The 15,248-nt window shown below is 38.3% G+C and overlaps 2 protein-coding genes across 2 annotated transcripts in view; both read left to right on the top strand.

The window, feature by feature from the left end:
• Positions 1-7,112, top strand: part of setd3 (SET domain containing 3, actin histidine methyltransferase) — a 29,357-nt gene extending 22,245 nt beyond the window's left edge. Inside the window, exons 11-13 of the mRNA XM_052145557.1 lie at positions 298-383; positions 3,053-3,213; positions 4,418-7,112. Coding sequence (XP_052001517.1) covers positions 298-383; positions 3,053-3,213; positions 4,418-4,909 — 739 coding nt within the window. The 3' untranslated portion in view covers positions 4,910-7,112. The remainder of the gene's footprint in view (positions 1-297; positions 384-3,052; positions 3,214-4,417) is intronic.
• The window catches only part of LOC127656964 (serine palmitoyltransferase 2-like), a 919,074-nt gene that overhangs the window by 188,546 nt on the left and 715,280 nt on the right, over positions 1-15,248 (top strand). The gene's annotated exons all lie outside the window — the stretch shown is intronic.

Here is a 15,248-nt window from a genome sequence, read left to right as displayed (position 1 = left end):
TGCTTCTTTTCATCCCAGCGTAAATCAGACAGGAAGAGGCCATAGATATTCTCCAGTAATTAAACGGTAAATTATAAATCATTGAGCGTGTTTTTAAAAATGCATCAAGTTCAGTGGCCTCTCATCGCTTCAGATCAATCAGTTGTCATGTGATGGGGAGCAACACTGCAGTCTCGTGCAGGCGGGAGGCATCCATTAGCACCTGCCCATTCCACTGGAGTTAATTGGGGTTTAATTTGAGGGAGGTGGGGGAGTCAGCTGGTGCTTTGAACCCTCTCTGGTTCTGTGCTTCCGCAGGTCGAGTATCTTTGCCCTGCATTGCAGTGAACCACCCATATCTGCTCAGCTCCTGGCTTTCCTGCGTGTCTTCTGCATGACTGAAGGTAGGTGCATGGAAAAAAAAGGATTTTTGCTGCTTGTTCAATTTACTTAATATGAACTAAAACACAATTCTGGAACATTTGGTCACAACTTTATTTCATTGCGTCCAGTCCATTTAAATTAGTAAAATGGAAATTTACTTAATCCATTTGAGTTGGGAATACATTCATACTTTTTTGTGTTTGTACATTTTACTCCTAAATAAATTAATTGTAATTTTGAAACGTATATAAAAAATCACGTGCAAGCACGTGAAATGAAGAATCCAGTCATATCAGTAATCTTATAAAAGGACTAAAGCTGTTTTATTCTACATGGAGAAGGTCCCCATATGAGGGCTGCCATGTTAAGATCACATGACCAGTCAAATACTACTCCCTTAATCTCAGTATCCAGCCTGTTACTGGGCACTTTCTTAAATTGAATTAATCATGGCTGACTGTGAATGGTGAATTTCTACAATGGCATCTGTGACTGAAAACTATTGATTTTTAATAATGCTGCATCCACGCTACTAGGTGTCACTAAGTCTTAGATGACGCAAGAAAAAAATTGCACCATTAATGTAGCATTGATAAAACTGGGCAGGGGATTTTTATTTCCCATCATGCTTTTCACAAGACTTGATAGGGAGAGTAAAATGTTTAAATTAAGTTATGTTTTTATGCAAGATTAAACTAAAGGGGGGTTGGAGTTTTGGGGGTTACCAATATGCTAAAGAGTGGAAATTAAGCTAACGATGAGGACCGGTACATCTTGCACATGTAATTGATTGCTTGCATCATTGTGCAATTGCTGTGCAAACCATAGGATGGTTACTAAATTATACTCCGCTAAATACATGCTGGTTGGAAGCACTATGGAGTATGTGAGCGAGGAGTGGAGTGGCATGATTTTGCCGAGAGCGTTATTGTTCTCTTGCCTTTTCACTAAACTTTTTTTTTTTTTTTTTTTTGGTAATTTTATAATTATTATTTTTTTTCGTTTGGTAATTTTATATTTACATATATTTTTTTTTTTGTTTTTGCCAAAAAATTTATTTAATTAATTAAACCCAGAGAATGCTGCCGATATGTTTCACAAGCGATAAAAATTATTAAATTTTGTCTTGGCTAATGTTAGGGTTTTATCACCAAGCACATTGTAGCTTTTCTTCTAGTATTTATTTTTCGTTTAATACACCTTCTGCATAGAGAGTTGTGAGATTAAAAAGCATACTGAAATAACTTTACAGTGGAGAGGTAGGTAGGTGCTAATTTTGACATTGAGCGAACATGGAGTGGGGTTTCTCTAACCCAGGAGCGAGGAGCGGGAAATGGACAACCAGGAGAGGAGCTGGATAGAAGTGATTAAAGAATGCTTTGAGCGTGGAGTGGAAATTGTTGCCACTCCACTCACATACTCTGGTAACTAGCATGCTAACATCACTAATTGGTACATGAAGAAAAAAGAGATTTGAGTTATATTGACGTCTAATTTTGTTTGGTTTTCCCTATTCAGGTTCTTTCTACACAAGCTGTTAGTTTATAGATTACAAAGTAATTTTAAGATAAGAGCACTTATTTTGAATACATGGAACCACTGTCCACATTGAATCAAGTTCAGCCAACGAGCTATTTCTTTTTTTTTAGTGTCTTCGCAAATCCTAGTACCTCAGAGTTCTGCACTGGCCACCTGAGGGCTTCCAGGGCCTTGTAACTGGAAGTGAGATGCTACATCCCTGAAACTGAGGAAAAAATAGCTTCAAAGTTTTTGGATTGTCCAGCAAAATGTGGATCATAAAATACACTGTTTTCTATGAATCTGAGTATAGTTAAACCAAGCCCATCTGTCACAGTACATACTATGTCTTAACTCAATTTGAACACTAACTATTGTGTTTTGCCTTTAAGTTCAGAATACATTTCCTGACATACTAAATCCATAGTGCTGACCCATATGTTCTTTGTCATACAGTATGGTGTACTGACAACAACCACAAGAACAATTTACTTAGTACATCTAGAACTTGCACTTGAAAAGAGACTCCTGGATTACGCAATTTTTGTCACTAAATCTGAGAGCCCCGCAGTTCCCCTGGCCCTATGAGACGGTGTCAGCTGTATTCACACTTCTGAATCTCAACAGATGCAGTACGTCATTGGGGTATCATGAATACTGAGTATTTGGACACACTAGTCATTTGACATACTGCTTATTGCATACTGTGTAGCAAGGAATTATGCTTTTTTTGGATACGGGGAGTGAAACAAAGCCTGAAGTGCCCTGCAGGTGTATAATTGATTGAGACAGTCCAGCAGATGTGTAGAAGGACTGATCCAGTGTCAGTGAAATATTAATAAGCATCTATGTAGGAGAAGTTTTTATCATAAATCCCGTAAAGCAAGGCCATGTCCTCTGGCAAGACCTCTTAAGTCTGAGCTGATACATTATTCAGAAATGTTATGTTAATTTTTAAACGAAGCCTAAGCCCCTGTGCTATGGGCTTCTATGTTACTGGTGTGACAGGATTCGGCTGCGTGCACACAAAAAGCTCTCATTCGCAAAGCCCTTTCATCTCGTTAGCAGCCATGTAATCATACCTTACATAATCGCCACAGATCAGACCTGCCGGCACACTATCATGGCAGATTACTCCCTTAACCAGAGAGGTGTGCTTTTCTGATTGCAGAGGAACTCGGGGACTACCTGGTGGGCGACCACGCCATCAACAAGATCTTCACCCTGGGCAACACTGAATTCCCTGTCAGCTGGGAGAACGAGATCAAGCTGTGGACGTTCCTGGAAACACGGGCTGCACTGCTGCTCAAAACCTACAAGACTACTTCAGAGGTGCCTAAGCTAAACCTATCAAATCTACCCAAGTCAAACAGTCTCTGAATATTTCTCCCATATAGGATCAAATTTCATTATTTTTTTATTTTGCATTTTATTTATTTATTTTTTGTTTTTGGAGTGCACTTTTTAAACTGGTTTTGTTATTGAACAAGTAAAACAATGCTTTTATTGATATCTTTCTAAAAGTCTATATACATTTCATTAGAGCTGTCAGAATTAACATGCAATTAATTAAAGTTTAATGTGTAAATATTTCTTAATCCATGATTAACACATTTACCGTTAATACAGCATAAACACATGCTGGATGAACCTTTGTGATGTGTCCACTCAGTCAATACAGTGAGGCACCCTACACAACACACACCAACAGCGCTTGAGTGTCAAGAGATAAAATGGAGAAAGGACCTCTTAATGCTATTTGATTTCTACAGTAAGCCCAGATAGGACTTGTGATAGAAATAAGTATTTTTCAGCCTACTGTATGTAAAGCACATTTTAATTACCACAGAAGTACGTCAAGTCTTAACGGTCACAAAATGAGAATGAGATGTTTTTGTCTGAAAGCGCTTTTCATGCAGAGTTCAAATCGGCACTTGATGCTGGCACTGACGCCCTGACGCGAATCATGAATGCAGCTTCATGATTGCTGCAGCAAAGCAGATGGCCACAGACCGGCTGGCTGATTTTTATTGTGGAGGATGAGTTTAAGAGATTTTAATTCAGATTGCAATGAATATGCAACATATGTGGGGACTAGTTCTTTCAATTAGTCAAACTCTCACTTAGATCTTTATACGTTGGAAGGTTTTGTTTGGAAAATATTAAATCAAACTTTTGTTAAACTTCAGCACTTACGAAATCTGCAATTATCTACAAGAAATTATGCGATTTAATCGCGAATAAAATTTGTAATCGACGTGTGTGTGTAAGGTTTATGAAATCCCACCACCAAAAATATATATATAAATATTTAAAAAATTATATTTTTTAATTTCTACTAATTTGATAAAGTTTTTACTCCGCCAATTGTGTTGTACTTGCAGCTCAGTTTAACTCCTATTACCATAAGTAAATTCAGTGTTTCTATACAATAATCATAGAAAACAAGAATGAAGTATGCATATTCGTTATGTTTGTTAATGGGTAAGCAATCATAATATAATTTGTCTGAAGCCCCTTGTTTTGTCTTGTTCAGGAGGACCGCTCCATGCTAAAGAAGCCCAACCTGACCCTGCACTCCTGCACAGCTATAAAATTACGCTTGGCAGAGAAAGAGATTCTCGAGCGAACCGTGTCCAGCGGTCGCGCCAAACGCCTGCACTTCCAAAAGCAACTGAATGAGGGAGCCCCACTGCCTCTGTACGAAGAAAGTGACATTGCCCTCCTGGAGAACGCAGACGCCAAACTTCCCATCATCCTGCACAAACTGGAAGAGGAGGATGAGCTGGTTGAAGAGGAGATGAGCATGGCCACAATCAAACCCGACCCATCCAGTCTGGACACCTCCAAGACCTTGGTTCTTAACGGGGAGTGTAAAGATCTCAATGGTACTCAAGAAGATCCACCAGGAAATGATGTAGTGCCAAAAGAGTTGGGTGACAAGATAAAGGAGACACCTGCACACCAGGATGACCGAAGTACCAAACGAACTGAAGATGACCCAAAAGATGGTGGCGAACAGTCGTAACCAGAGCACAGTGGCAATCGTAATTTCTGCAATTTATTTATTTTGTTTAAGAGACTCACAAATAGGAACAAAAGCTTTCTAAACAAAAAATGGCAGAGGATTTCGGTTTAATTGTCGTGTTTTTGTTTTTTATTAAATGCAGCTTACTGCAAGTATGGAGTTTGAGCTAGCTCATGTCAAGAAGCCTGTTTTATTTTGTTTTGAGTTTTTAATCAGTGCCACATTGGTTTCTTTTGTAGTAGCTTTGCTCGTGCTGCCAGAAACGGTTCCTTAAACTTCTTAAGGTATGGAATCATGTCTAGATAAAGGCTAACTTGGACTTCACCAAATTAAAGAAAGAAAATATATATATATATTGAAGACTTAAACATGGTAACGTTGCCAAGGATGTTTCTGCTTGGTCATCTAAAATGCTGAGGCAGGGAATTTAGTTCTCTTTGACCAGCCATCACTGTAGATCACGCCAGAAACATGCTTGACATGTCAGTGTCACTAGACAATCATTCGTTTTTATGTTTTGAAATCACAGAAAGTGCTGCTTGCTAATTGTTACCCGAGTGAAAAAATTTAAGACATTATGCCGCTAAAGACATTATATATATATTTTTTTTTTTTGTGCACTTCAGAGAATGGTTGGTGTGTTCTCAAAGTCAACATTTTTACTTTTGGATTTAAAAATTGACATTGCAACCCAGACGGGAAGATAAGATGTTTTTGGTAACCATATGGTTACTACTTGCTGTGAATGTAGTTCAAAGTTTGTGTGTTAAAGAAAAAACATCCACTTTTGAGTATGACATATACACTAGTTTTAAAACTCCTTTACTTGTGAGAAAACTTTGTGTTTGAAGGGTTTGCTCACCAAAATATGAAAATTCAGTCATCACTTACGCATATTTTTATTCCAAACATTAATAGTGAATGTTAACTGAGGCTGCTCATTCCATAGATGACAGAAATTCCTACAGATTTGTAACAACAAGAGGGTGAGAATGATTACAGAATTTTCATATTTGGATGAACTATTTAAGTAGAGAATGATATTTAGTTGGTTTCCAGATGTGGAAACAACGATCGAGAATAAAGTCCTTGTGCACATAAGATATGCACCTCCCACAACACAAACCCAACTTTTAATCAACAAATCATGGAGGAGTTTGTCTCTTAGAATGGTGTACTTTTACCTAGTCAGACGATCTAACAGTAGTGACTTGTATTAGGCCATGAGAAGTTTCTCAGAAATGGTCCAACATCATGTTGTCCTTTTCAGACTTTCATATATTCCAAACCTCATTAATGGAATTTTGTCCAGTTTAACAGTACTGCTTCATTGTACTGTTCAAAATAATTTTTGTGGACTCTCGAAAGACTCGATTGTTCTTGCTGCTTTGTACATAAATGTATAGCTTCAGAAAGCTTACAGCTTTAATACACTATTCTTAATTCTTTAATAAGTGATCTAGCCATAATGAAGAGACACCATGAGTGGCACTGACACACGCAGTACATCAGCAAACTGTATAGAGGCAGTAGAATCTGTCTACATTGACAAGTCTGAGATTAAAGTTCTGTGCATTTTTCACCTGAATCAAATAGGTGGAGTGCTTTTCTTCAAATCTTTGACCCGTCTATTTGTCATATTAGTTGAGTTTTTTTTTTTTTAAACAATTCCAATTAGAAGGAATAAGGGCACACATCCCTTGTCCTTTTTATTCTTTTTTTTTTTCTCATTCTTTGCCCCCCAAGCCCCATTACAAATTTATAAAAGAAACATTATCTTGAATCATTTAATTTGGGGCAATTAAATTTTGAAATTCCACATTCATTATTCATAGGCTTCAAGATAAAACCCCTTTAATCCTTGAATAGATTATTACAGTGTGGGCAGTGGTAAACTCGGGTAGCCCTGCACATGTCCGGTATTGTTAGTAGTATTCTTGTCAGGGTTGAGAGCAGGAGTGCATTGAGCTCCCTTTGGCCTGGGACCATTACACCAAAGTAATTCTGCCTATGAATAATACACACTACTTCTATTAATATAGAATGCCATCAAGCCCCGAAAGGAGGGCCCATTGTCGTGTGGGGGAGGGGGTAATATTTCAGAAGTTTGGGAGGTCATATTTAAATTATTTTCTTAAATGTTTCAGACATGCAAAGATGACTTTGTGCACTTTTAAAGTCAACATGAAATCAGAGTTGAACCCACGTTATGCTTGTCCCTAGTCTTACTGTGCAAGAGTGATCAGTGTGCGTTATTTCATCACAATACAATATATTAACTTATTATGCCTCTGAAACTACTTTCCTTTTTGGCTGATGTCACCTTTAGGCAACAGGTAATGTAATTAAGGTTTTTCCTTACTGCGCATCCGGTTTCACTAGGAAATATCATATTATGGATATAAAATGGATAGCAAATGCATGCATAAGGTTCTTAAAGGAATAGCTTACCCCAAAATTATAATTTTCTCATTATTTATTCACCCTCATTCCATCCCAAACTCTTAAGACTTTCTTCTGTGAAACACAAACCAAGATATTTTAAAGAAGAATTTTTTTTGGAATATATATATATATATATATATATATATATATATATATAATATTGTGTATTGATATTCAATGTTGTCTAAAACTTTCAAGTTCTAGAAAGTACTTAATAGCAGCATAAAAGTAATCTATATGACTCTTTTAAAGCGATACAATAGCTTTGGGTGAGAATCGGACAAAAATGAATCCCTTATTCACTATAAATCTTGCTTGGCAAATGTTTCATAGAGCAATTTTGCAATGTACAACTCTTTGAAATAATTTGCCAAAGTCATATGGAACTTTAATGCAGTCAAGACCTGATCAAGCTACTTCATACTTCAATAATTCACCTTAGAACAACTGTCAAGCAATCAGAATCAAGCAGTGTTGTAGAATAATGCATAGGCCGAAAATAAGTAAAAGTGCAAAACAGTCAGAACACCTTTTCTCCCAATTATGCTTGCATAAAACCTAAGCACAAAGGTTTCAAGCAGGATTTTCAGTTATTTTATAGGAGTACCTATATTAATCTTTCACTGCATGTTGTTATCAGGCATACTGAATAAGTTAAGAAAGTCTTTGTGCATGAATATGTATGTGCATTTACAGATTGGACAGTTATTTATTTTTAAAGCGGCACATAACCTGCCAAGTCTAAAACTCAACCGTACTGCGGTTAATTAACAGGGGAGTAGGTGGTGCTGCTGTTCAAATGCATACAAATAAATAAGCGCTTGCACTACAAGCAAGTGCTAGAGGGGTGTTCATGCTTTTTTTGATCACCTTTAAATGTGGTTGAAGTGGACACATTTTAAAGTGTAAATGAGGCCTAATACAGTTATGCAATGAACCTATAATTGTAACATCAATAACCGTTTTGATCTCCATACAGCCAGCTTAAGAAACATATATAGTTCTTAATTTGAATCAGGCTCTTTGCTGAACCTAAGTTACAACTGAACAAGTGTCTGCAGTTGCCTTGCTTTGTCAACTACCATGTTTCTTAGTAAGAGCAGATCTACAGTTAGTTAACGCATCGTCTTCCTTGAATTGAAGATTATTGGTATTTTGTACCTCTTTACCTGTGGGAAGAGTACCTTATTTGTATTTTGAGCGTTAAGCTACCTCTCCAAATAGTTTGGTACATGAGACACTAGGTGGTTGGAAACAGACTCCAGTTGAGGCTGTACACAGGCTGTGCAGGTGAAAAAAAAAGGAGGGTAATTTTGTGTTCGTATGAGAATACTTCAGTCTGCATGACTTCTGGTTTGTGGTTTCTCAGCTCTGGCTTAGTTAATGCGACCATTTTAGACCACACTTGGCTGGAATGTGTTAACGGTCATATTTTTGAAGTGCTCTTGAACAATCACAGAGAAACCGTCTCGTTGTCCTACTCTTTGAAGTGGTTGCTGTTTTTTTTCTTTGTCCTCTCAAGTAAGGTGTGACTTTATCATGTAATAGCTGTGGCTTTCCCGACCATGGGATGTTAGTATGTGCAGTTTTTACATTTAAATCCATACTGATGAGCCAAAAACATTGACCACTCACAGGTGAAGCGATTAACGTTGATCATCTCCTAACAAGATGTCAAGGTCTGGGTAGGTTAGATGTTAAACGAACAATCAGTTCTCATAGCCAAAGTGTTGAATGCAGGAGAAATATGCAGGACCTATGTGACTTTGACAAGGGCCAAATTGTTATGACCAGACAACTGGGTCCCATTTTCTTTTACATCACGTGGATGGCCATGAACATGTGCACCATTTTACCTGGGCAAGTGATGGCACCAGGATACACTGCTGGAAGACTGAAAGCTGGTGGAGGGAGTGTGATGCTCTGGGCAATGTACTGCTGGGATACCATGGGTCCAGCCATTCAGTCATTCATTCATTTATTCACTTAAATATCGTTGCAGACCAGGTACACCCCTTCATGAAAATGGTATTCATTGATGGCAGTGGCCTCTTTCAGCAGGATAATGCACCTTGCCACATTGTACACATTGTTTGGGAATGGTTTGAGGAACATGTTGAAGAGCTGTTGCCATGGCCTCCAAATTTCCCAAATCTCAATTCGATTGAGCATGGGAAAACCAACACGAAGCTGCATTAATGCAATTTACTTCTGTTATGTGGTGTATTTCTGAATAAAAGAGGATTTTCAATGAGACAAATATATAGGGCTGGACTTTATGGCATCCATCAATTAATTGAGTAACTCATTGAACACAATGAGTTGTGAAAAGTAGTCTCTATATGACCGGTGGTTGAAATGTAGGAAGCTTAGTGATGTCAGCCAAAAAATAAAGCTAAGTCATTTCAGAGGCAGATCAAGTTATTACATTTTGATGGAAATTTACCAAGACAAATCTTTTTCATTGGAATAACATTCACAGTATGACCTGCATTATGTAAATTTAGTCCATTTTGATATCATGTTAACTTTTAAAGCTAAAATGTGTCATTTCTGAGCCACTAGTGCCAAACAGAATTGCAAAAATAATCACCGTTTTCAAACAGGTTTCCCAAACACCATTGACTGAAAAATAATTTTGTCTTGCCCCAAACTCATACAATTGATAAAGTCTATGTTGCTCTGTCTGGCCACTTGAGATATGAGAATTGTATTTTAACAGAGAAAAAATTACAATCATCACCTTTTAAAAGAATAGTTCACCCACAATGTAAGGTTCCATACCCATATGACTTTCTTTTGCGGAACTCAAAAAGAGGTATTTTAATGTTCACGTCCATCTTTTTAATACAATGGCAGTGGATTTTGATTCACTTTAAAGCTTAAAAAATTATGCAAAATTATTATAGAAGCAGTCCTTGCGGCTTGTGCGTCATATTCCATGTATACTAAAGACAATTATTAGGTTTTGGGAGAAGCAATCAGAAATCAGTGACACATCTGTTGTGCATTGATGAGCGCATTGTGGGAAGCTCATTCATGCCACTCAGCACCAAAATGGAGATATTCATCAAAGTATCTCCTTTTGTGTTCCATGTAAGAAAGTCATACTGGTTTGTAATGACATGAGAGTGAGTAAATACATTTTTGGTTGAACTATTCCTCATATATGTGTGAGAAAAAGGAGAAATATAAAAACACTTGAATTCCTGGGGTGTCTGCCAAAGCGCTTTTTTCCTTTGAGCAAGTATGTTATTATAGCAGCTGTGGCGCTCATAATGGAAGTAGCTATACATAATTGACGAAGCAGGATTGAAGATCTGGGGATGAGCCATCAGGCCTGGTCTAGCATGACTGACCCACACTACTCTCGACCTCTGTGCTTCATGTAATTGACATGTGGAAGTCGAGCAAGTCCATGATTTCAAGGAAAAAACGTGTGGAGAACATTGGATAGCGACTGCACATTTTTCCTAAATGGAGAGAAGTTTTGAAGAGGCTTCATTGCACAGCAGCACAGAATATGCTGTTCAAGATAGAAATGGGTGAACAGATACCATTTTAAAGGTCTATTCTTCTGAGTTAAGATATGAAATGTCACCCTGTGGTTACACAAAAGTCAAGCTGAAACTTGACGATCATTTAAGTTATGAGCCAGTGCCTGGTTCACCATCTGTTAGAGCTGATTTAAATCTAACTTTTAAAGCACTTGTTTATGAGCTGTTTGGGTAAATATTTGCTAGACTTACACCAAAAACAGCTAATTAAAAATCATTCCTTTTTGCCATCACATGGATGGCCCACGCATACTGCCCAAACAGGCCTTTTGCTCTGTGCTGGCCCCCAAAGTCCTGCTTGAAAGTAGCAGAAGTTTGAGCTGATTTCATATTCCTTTTCAGCAAGCAATATTTAATTTTTAATCCTACTTGAGCCAACTGGAAACAGTATTTTGCAACAGTGAAACCACTGCATGTATTATTGATGTCTTGTCTTAGCTATTGCAGTGGGACTGTTTAGCAGCCAAGGGAGGAAGAGAGCGATCCATAGAGGAGCCCCTGGGCACCGACGGAGGCCTGCCCTCTATCCATACAGCGAAAATGGGCCGTGCTGCGGATGTCCATGTAAAAGGGATCCAGATAAGAAGCATAAATCCATTGTGTGTGACACTCTCCTTGCCAGCGCACTCCAGGAATGCTTGTGTGTAACTCACGTACTGTATTTAGACTGACCTCTCGTTGCTGGGACACACAGGATCTGAGCGGGACTAACTCCAGAGACTACCAATTATCAGATACACTGGTGTCCCAGAGAGTTACATGGTTCCTTACACGTACTGCAGCAGTTCCGAGGTTAAATGTCCACTGTGTGGTGCTAAAAACGTGTTAAATGTTCTCCTAAACATATGAGGTTTTTAAGGTTAAAGGAGAAATATGTAATATATTTACTGTACTAATGCATAAAGTTATCATAATATGTTATCAGAGATTTAGGAAACATGGTAAGTTGAAATACTGGCTTCTCCTAAAACAATGCTACAGCCAGTATATTCTACTTTGAAATGTCCATTCCGGGACGGAATTTATGTTTCTGTTTTGGCCTGTGTGATCCCACTCACTGCCCATTCCCAATAGTATTTCGACACCACGGTTTAACCTAAACCTAACCAATAGTGTCATAAAAAGCAAATTTGAGGTAAAAAGCAGCTGCTGAAGCAAACATGTCATTTTGTGGTGCTTCTATGCGTTGGCTCACGTGTCGACCAGTATTAATGATCCGGATCCGGTTCTTTGCATCGCTGTATGTGTGTGGTATATGTTTAACTTTTTCCTGCGAAGGGCCAAAAATCAAACTTGATTGAGGGCCCTGGGCCGAAAGTAAACATTGCATTATTGCAAATATTTTCTGGTAACCTTATGACTTAATTAATTTCAATTAAAAACATGTATTCAAATTTAAAATGGTCTTCCATTACAAAGTTGCATGATCTCTAAATTGTATAATGTGCATTGTTATTGAAACAACTTATTTTTTCTGTTTCGCATATTTACTAATACTTTGGCCATTAAATTATCATTGCCTACAAAACTAATGCATCGATTGCATTACTATTGTATCGTTAATAACATTTTATTTAACATCAAAGTACTTTAACACATACACACACATATATATATATATATATATGTATATGTGTATGTGTTTTACATTTTTTTATTTATTATAATTATTATGAATTAATAATAATTATTATTAACAACATTGTTGCATTTGGTATTTTTAGCATGGGAGCACAAAACCGAAATGATGTGGAGCATGAGAAAACAACAGAGTGTCCGTCTGTGCATGTTTTATGGTGTGAGCATCCGCACTGACTCAGCAACATCTGCACAACGGACACCACAAAATAATGTTTGGCGAAAATTCAAATGAAGACCGCGATGGATATAGTTGGAACTATATCAGATTTCCATCCCTGGATAGAACTAGAGATGGAAATGAGAGCTGAAACAGGTGTTTAAGTGTCTTTCATCACCATAGGCCTACAGTTGGTAAATTAAACAAAGCATTTTTGCTATTTCTGCCTTTCTTGCAAATGTGCTGCGTTGAGTAACGAGGGAGTGTCAAGATATGAAAGGCGTTGCAGTCACACGCTTGCAATTTTAACAGCTTTGTTGATTATGAACCGGAACAATATTGTTTTATTGCATCTCTTGCGTACGGAGACGTGGTATAACATAAGTTGCATTTGGAATTAACAGGTTTAGAAAGGTTTATACATTTGTAACATATTCAGTAACTACGCGACTACGCATGTGTTCACTCTAAATTTAACAAGCACTCAAACGCAATGCTGACAGTTGCAAGAGAAAGGGAGCGGATTTACTCGTGCAGCTTCTGGAATTACATTTTGTTACAAAAACAAGTTTATTGATTTGATTTCGAATATGCCTCTATTGGTTTACTAATTTGCAGCTGCACTGTAAAGTGAATAAAAGTGTGTGGAATTTTCCGCATTATGAATGGAGAACTTGCTGGAATTATTAAAATTGTGTGCAAAACCCACAATTCCACGCCCCCTTTCAGGCCCCGCAAACTGTATTATTTTAAAATATGAAAGTTGCCCTGATTATCCTCCTTTATGATTTAATTATACATATAAACATACTCTGCAATCTGTTAAATAAATGCAATGAATAGCTGCGACAATAGCATTTTTTTTTTTTTTTCAGTGTTTCCCCTCTTGTCATATCGGCAAGGTGGGCCAAATCAAAGGTCATCATGGTCATCATTTGGCCAGTGGGCCCTGGTTTGGGCTTCTCTTATATAGTGTATACACTCACTGAGCACTTTAGTAGGAACACTATGGTCCAAAAAAGTTCCCAACGTGATCTGCTGTTGTATCCCATCTGCCTCAAGGTTCCACATGCTGTTCATTCGAAGATGCTATTCTGCTCACTACAATTGTACAGAGTGGTTATCTGAGTTACCATAGCCTTTCTGTTAGCTTGGCGTAGTCTGGCCATTCTCCGCTGACCTTTCATCAACAAGGTATTTCCATCCACAAAACTGCCGCTCACTGGAGTTTTTTTTTACAGAAATACTCAAACCAGCCCGTCTGGCACCAACAATCATGCCACGGTCAATATCACTAAGATCACATTTTTCCCCATTTTGATTGTTGATGTGAACATAAATAGAAGCTCCTGACCTGTATCCACATGATTTTATGTACTACACTACTGCAACATGATTGGCTGATTAGATAATCGCATGAATAAGTAAGTTTACACTTTGTTCCTAATAAAGTGCTCAATGAATGTGTATCTAAACTAGATCTTCAGCTTGTGGCCTTTGGAAGGTCTTAACCCATATTTTCTCTGTCTTGTCATTATGCAGCTAGTGAATTCTCACCTGCCTCCAATAATAGGGGAGGACTGTGCCCCAGAAACACAGAGTGGGGGGTTGGGAGGAGAGGAGAGAGCCTGACCGACCATACAGCTCGGCCTTCCCCACAGTGCTGTTAATTCTCCTCGCCCTGTTCCGGCACGAATGAGAGAAACATCATTCTCTATTCTCCCAGGTCAGAGTGGGAACAATTAAATGTAGAGGGCGCGGGGAGTGCGCGGCGAGCCGGCCGACAGTTGATGAATGTGTGGGCAGGCTGCAAGTGACAATATGCAGACAAGCGAGATCATTTGCAAATGGATGGTGGGAGACACAGAGAGGGAGCGAGCAAGAGACGCAGCGGCACGGGGCAGAACTGGGGGGAGGGATTAACCCTTTGTGGGTGTCTCTCTCAAGGAGAAAGAAGGCAAAACAGGACCAGGCCAGAAAACATCAATATAGATGCCCAGCAATTTATAGGGGGTGTAGAATTCGATATGCAAGACTTATGATGTATCTCTGAAGGTGTAGAGAGCAAGTAAAATAAATGAGATGGTCATGGACTGGTCAGGTTATTTATTATTATAATTTTTGTAATAAACCATTTACATTACATTTATGTATTTGGCAGACGCTTTTATCCAAAGCGACTTACAGTACAATTATTCAATTATTACAGGGACAATCCCCCCGGAACAAACTGGAGTTAAGTGCCTTGCTCAAGGACACAATGGTGGTGGCCGTGGGGTTCGAACCAATGACCTTCTGATTAACAGCCCTGATTAACAGCCCTGTGCTTTAGCCAATACACCAAGACATTTGTGGGTCACTTTTTCTAAAATTAAAATTCAAAAATGTTTTACTCTATGACCATGAGCTACATGGATGGCTTTCAGAGTTGTGCACTGTCTTAATGTTTATATCACCGTTATAGCACGTGTTTACACATGTATCCTCCCACGGGACCTGGGCAGGTTTGGACTTTTCTGCATATCGCACCACCATTTTG

Source organism: Xyrauchen texanus, chromosome 16, assembly GCF_025860055.1.
Source record: "Xyrauchen texanus isolate HMW12.3.18 chromosome 16, RBS_HiC_50CHRs, whole genome shotgun sequence".
In the NCBI taxonomy this organism is placed as follows: domain Eukaryota; kingdom Metazoa; phylum Chordata; class Actinopteri; order Cypriniformes; family Catostomidae; genus Xyrauchen; species Xyrauchen texanus.
The sequence above is the reverse complement of the archived record's forward strand: the minus strand, read 5'-3'. Positions and strand labels throughout refer to the sequence as shown.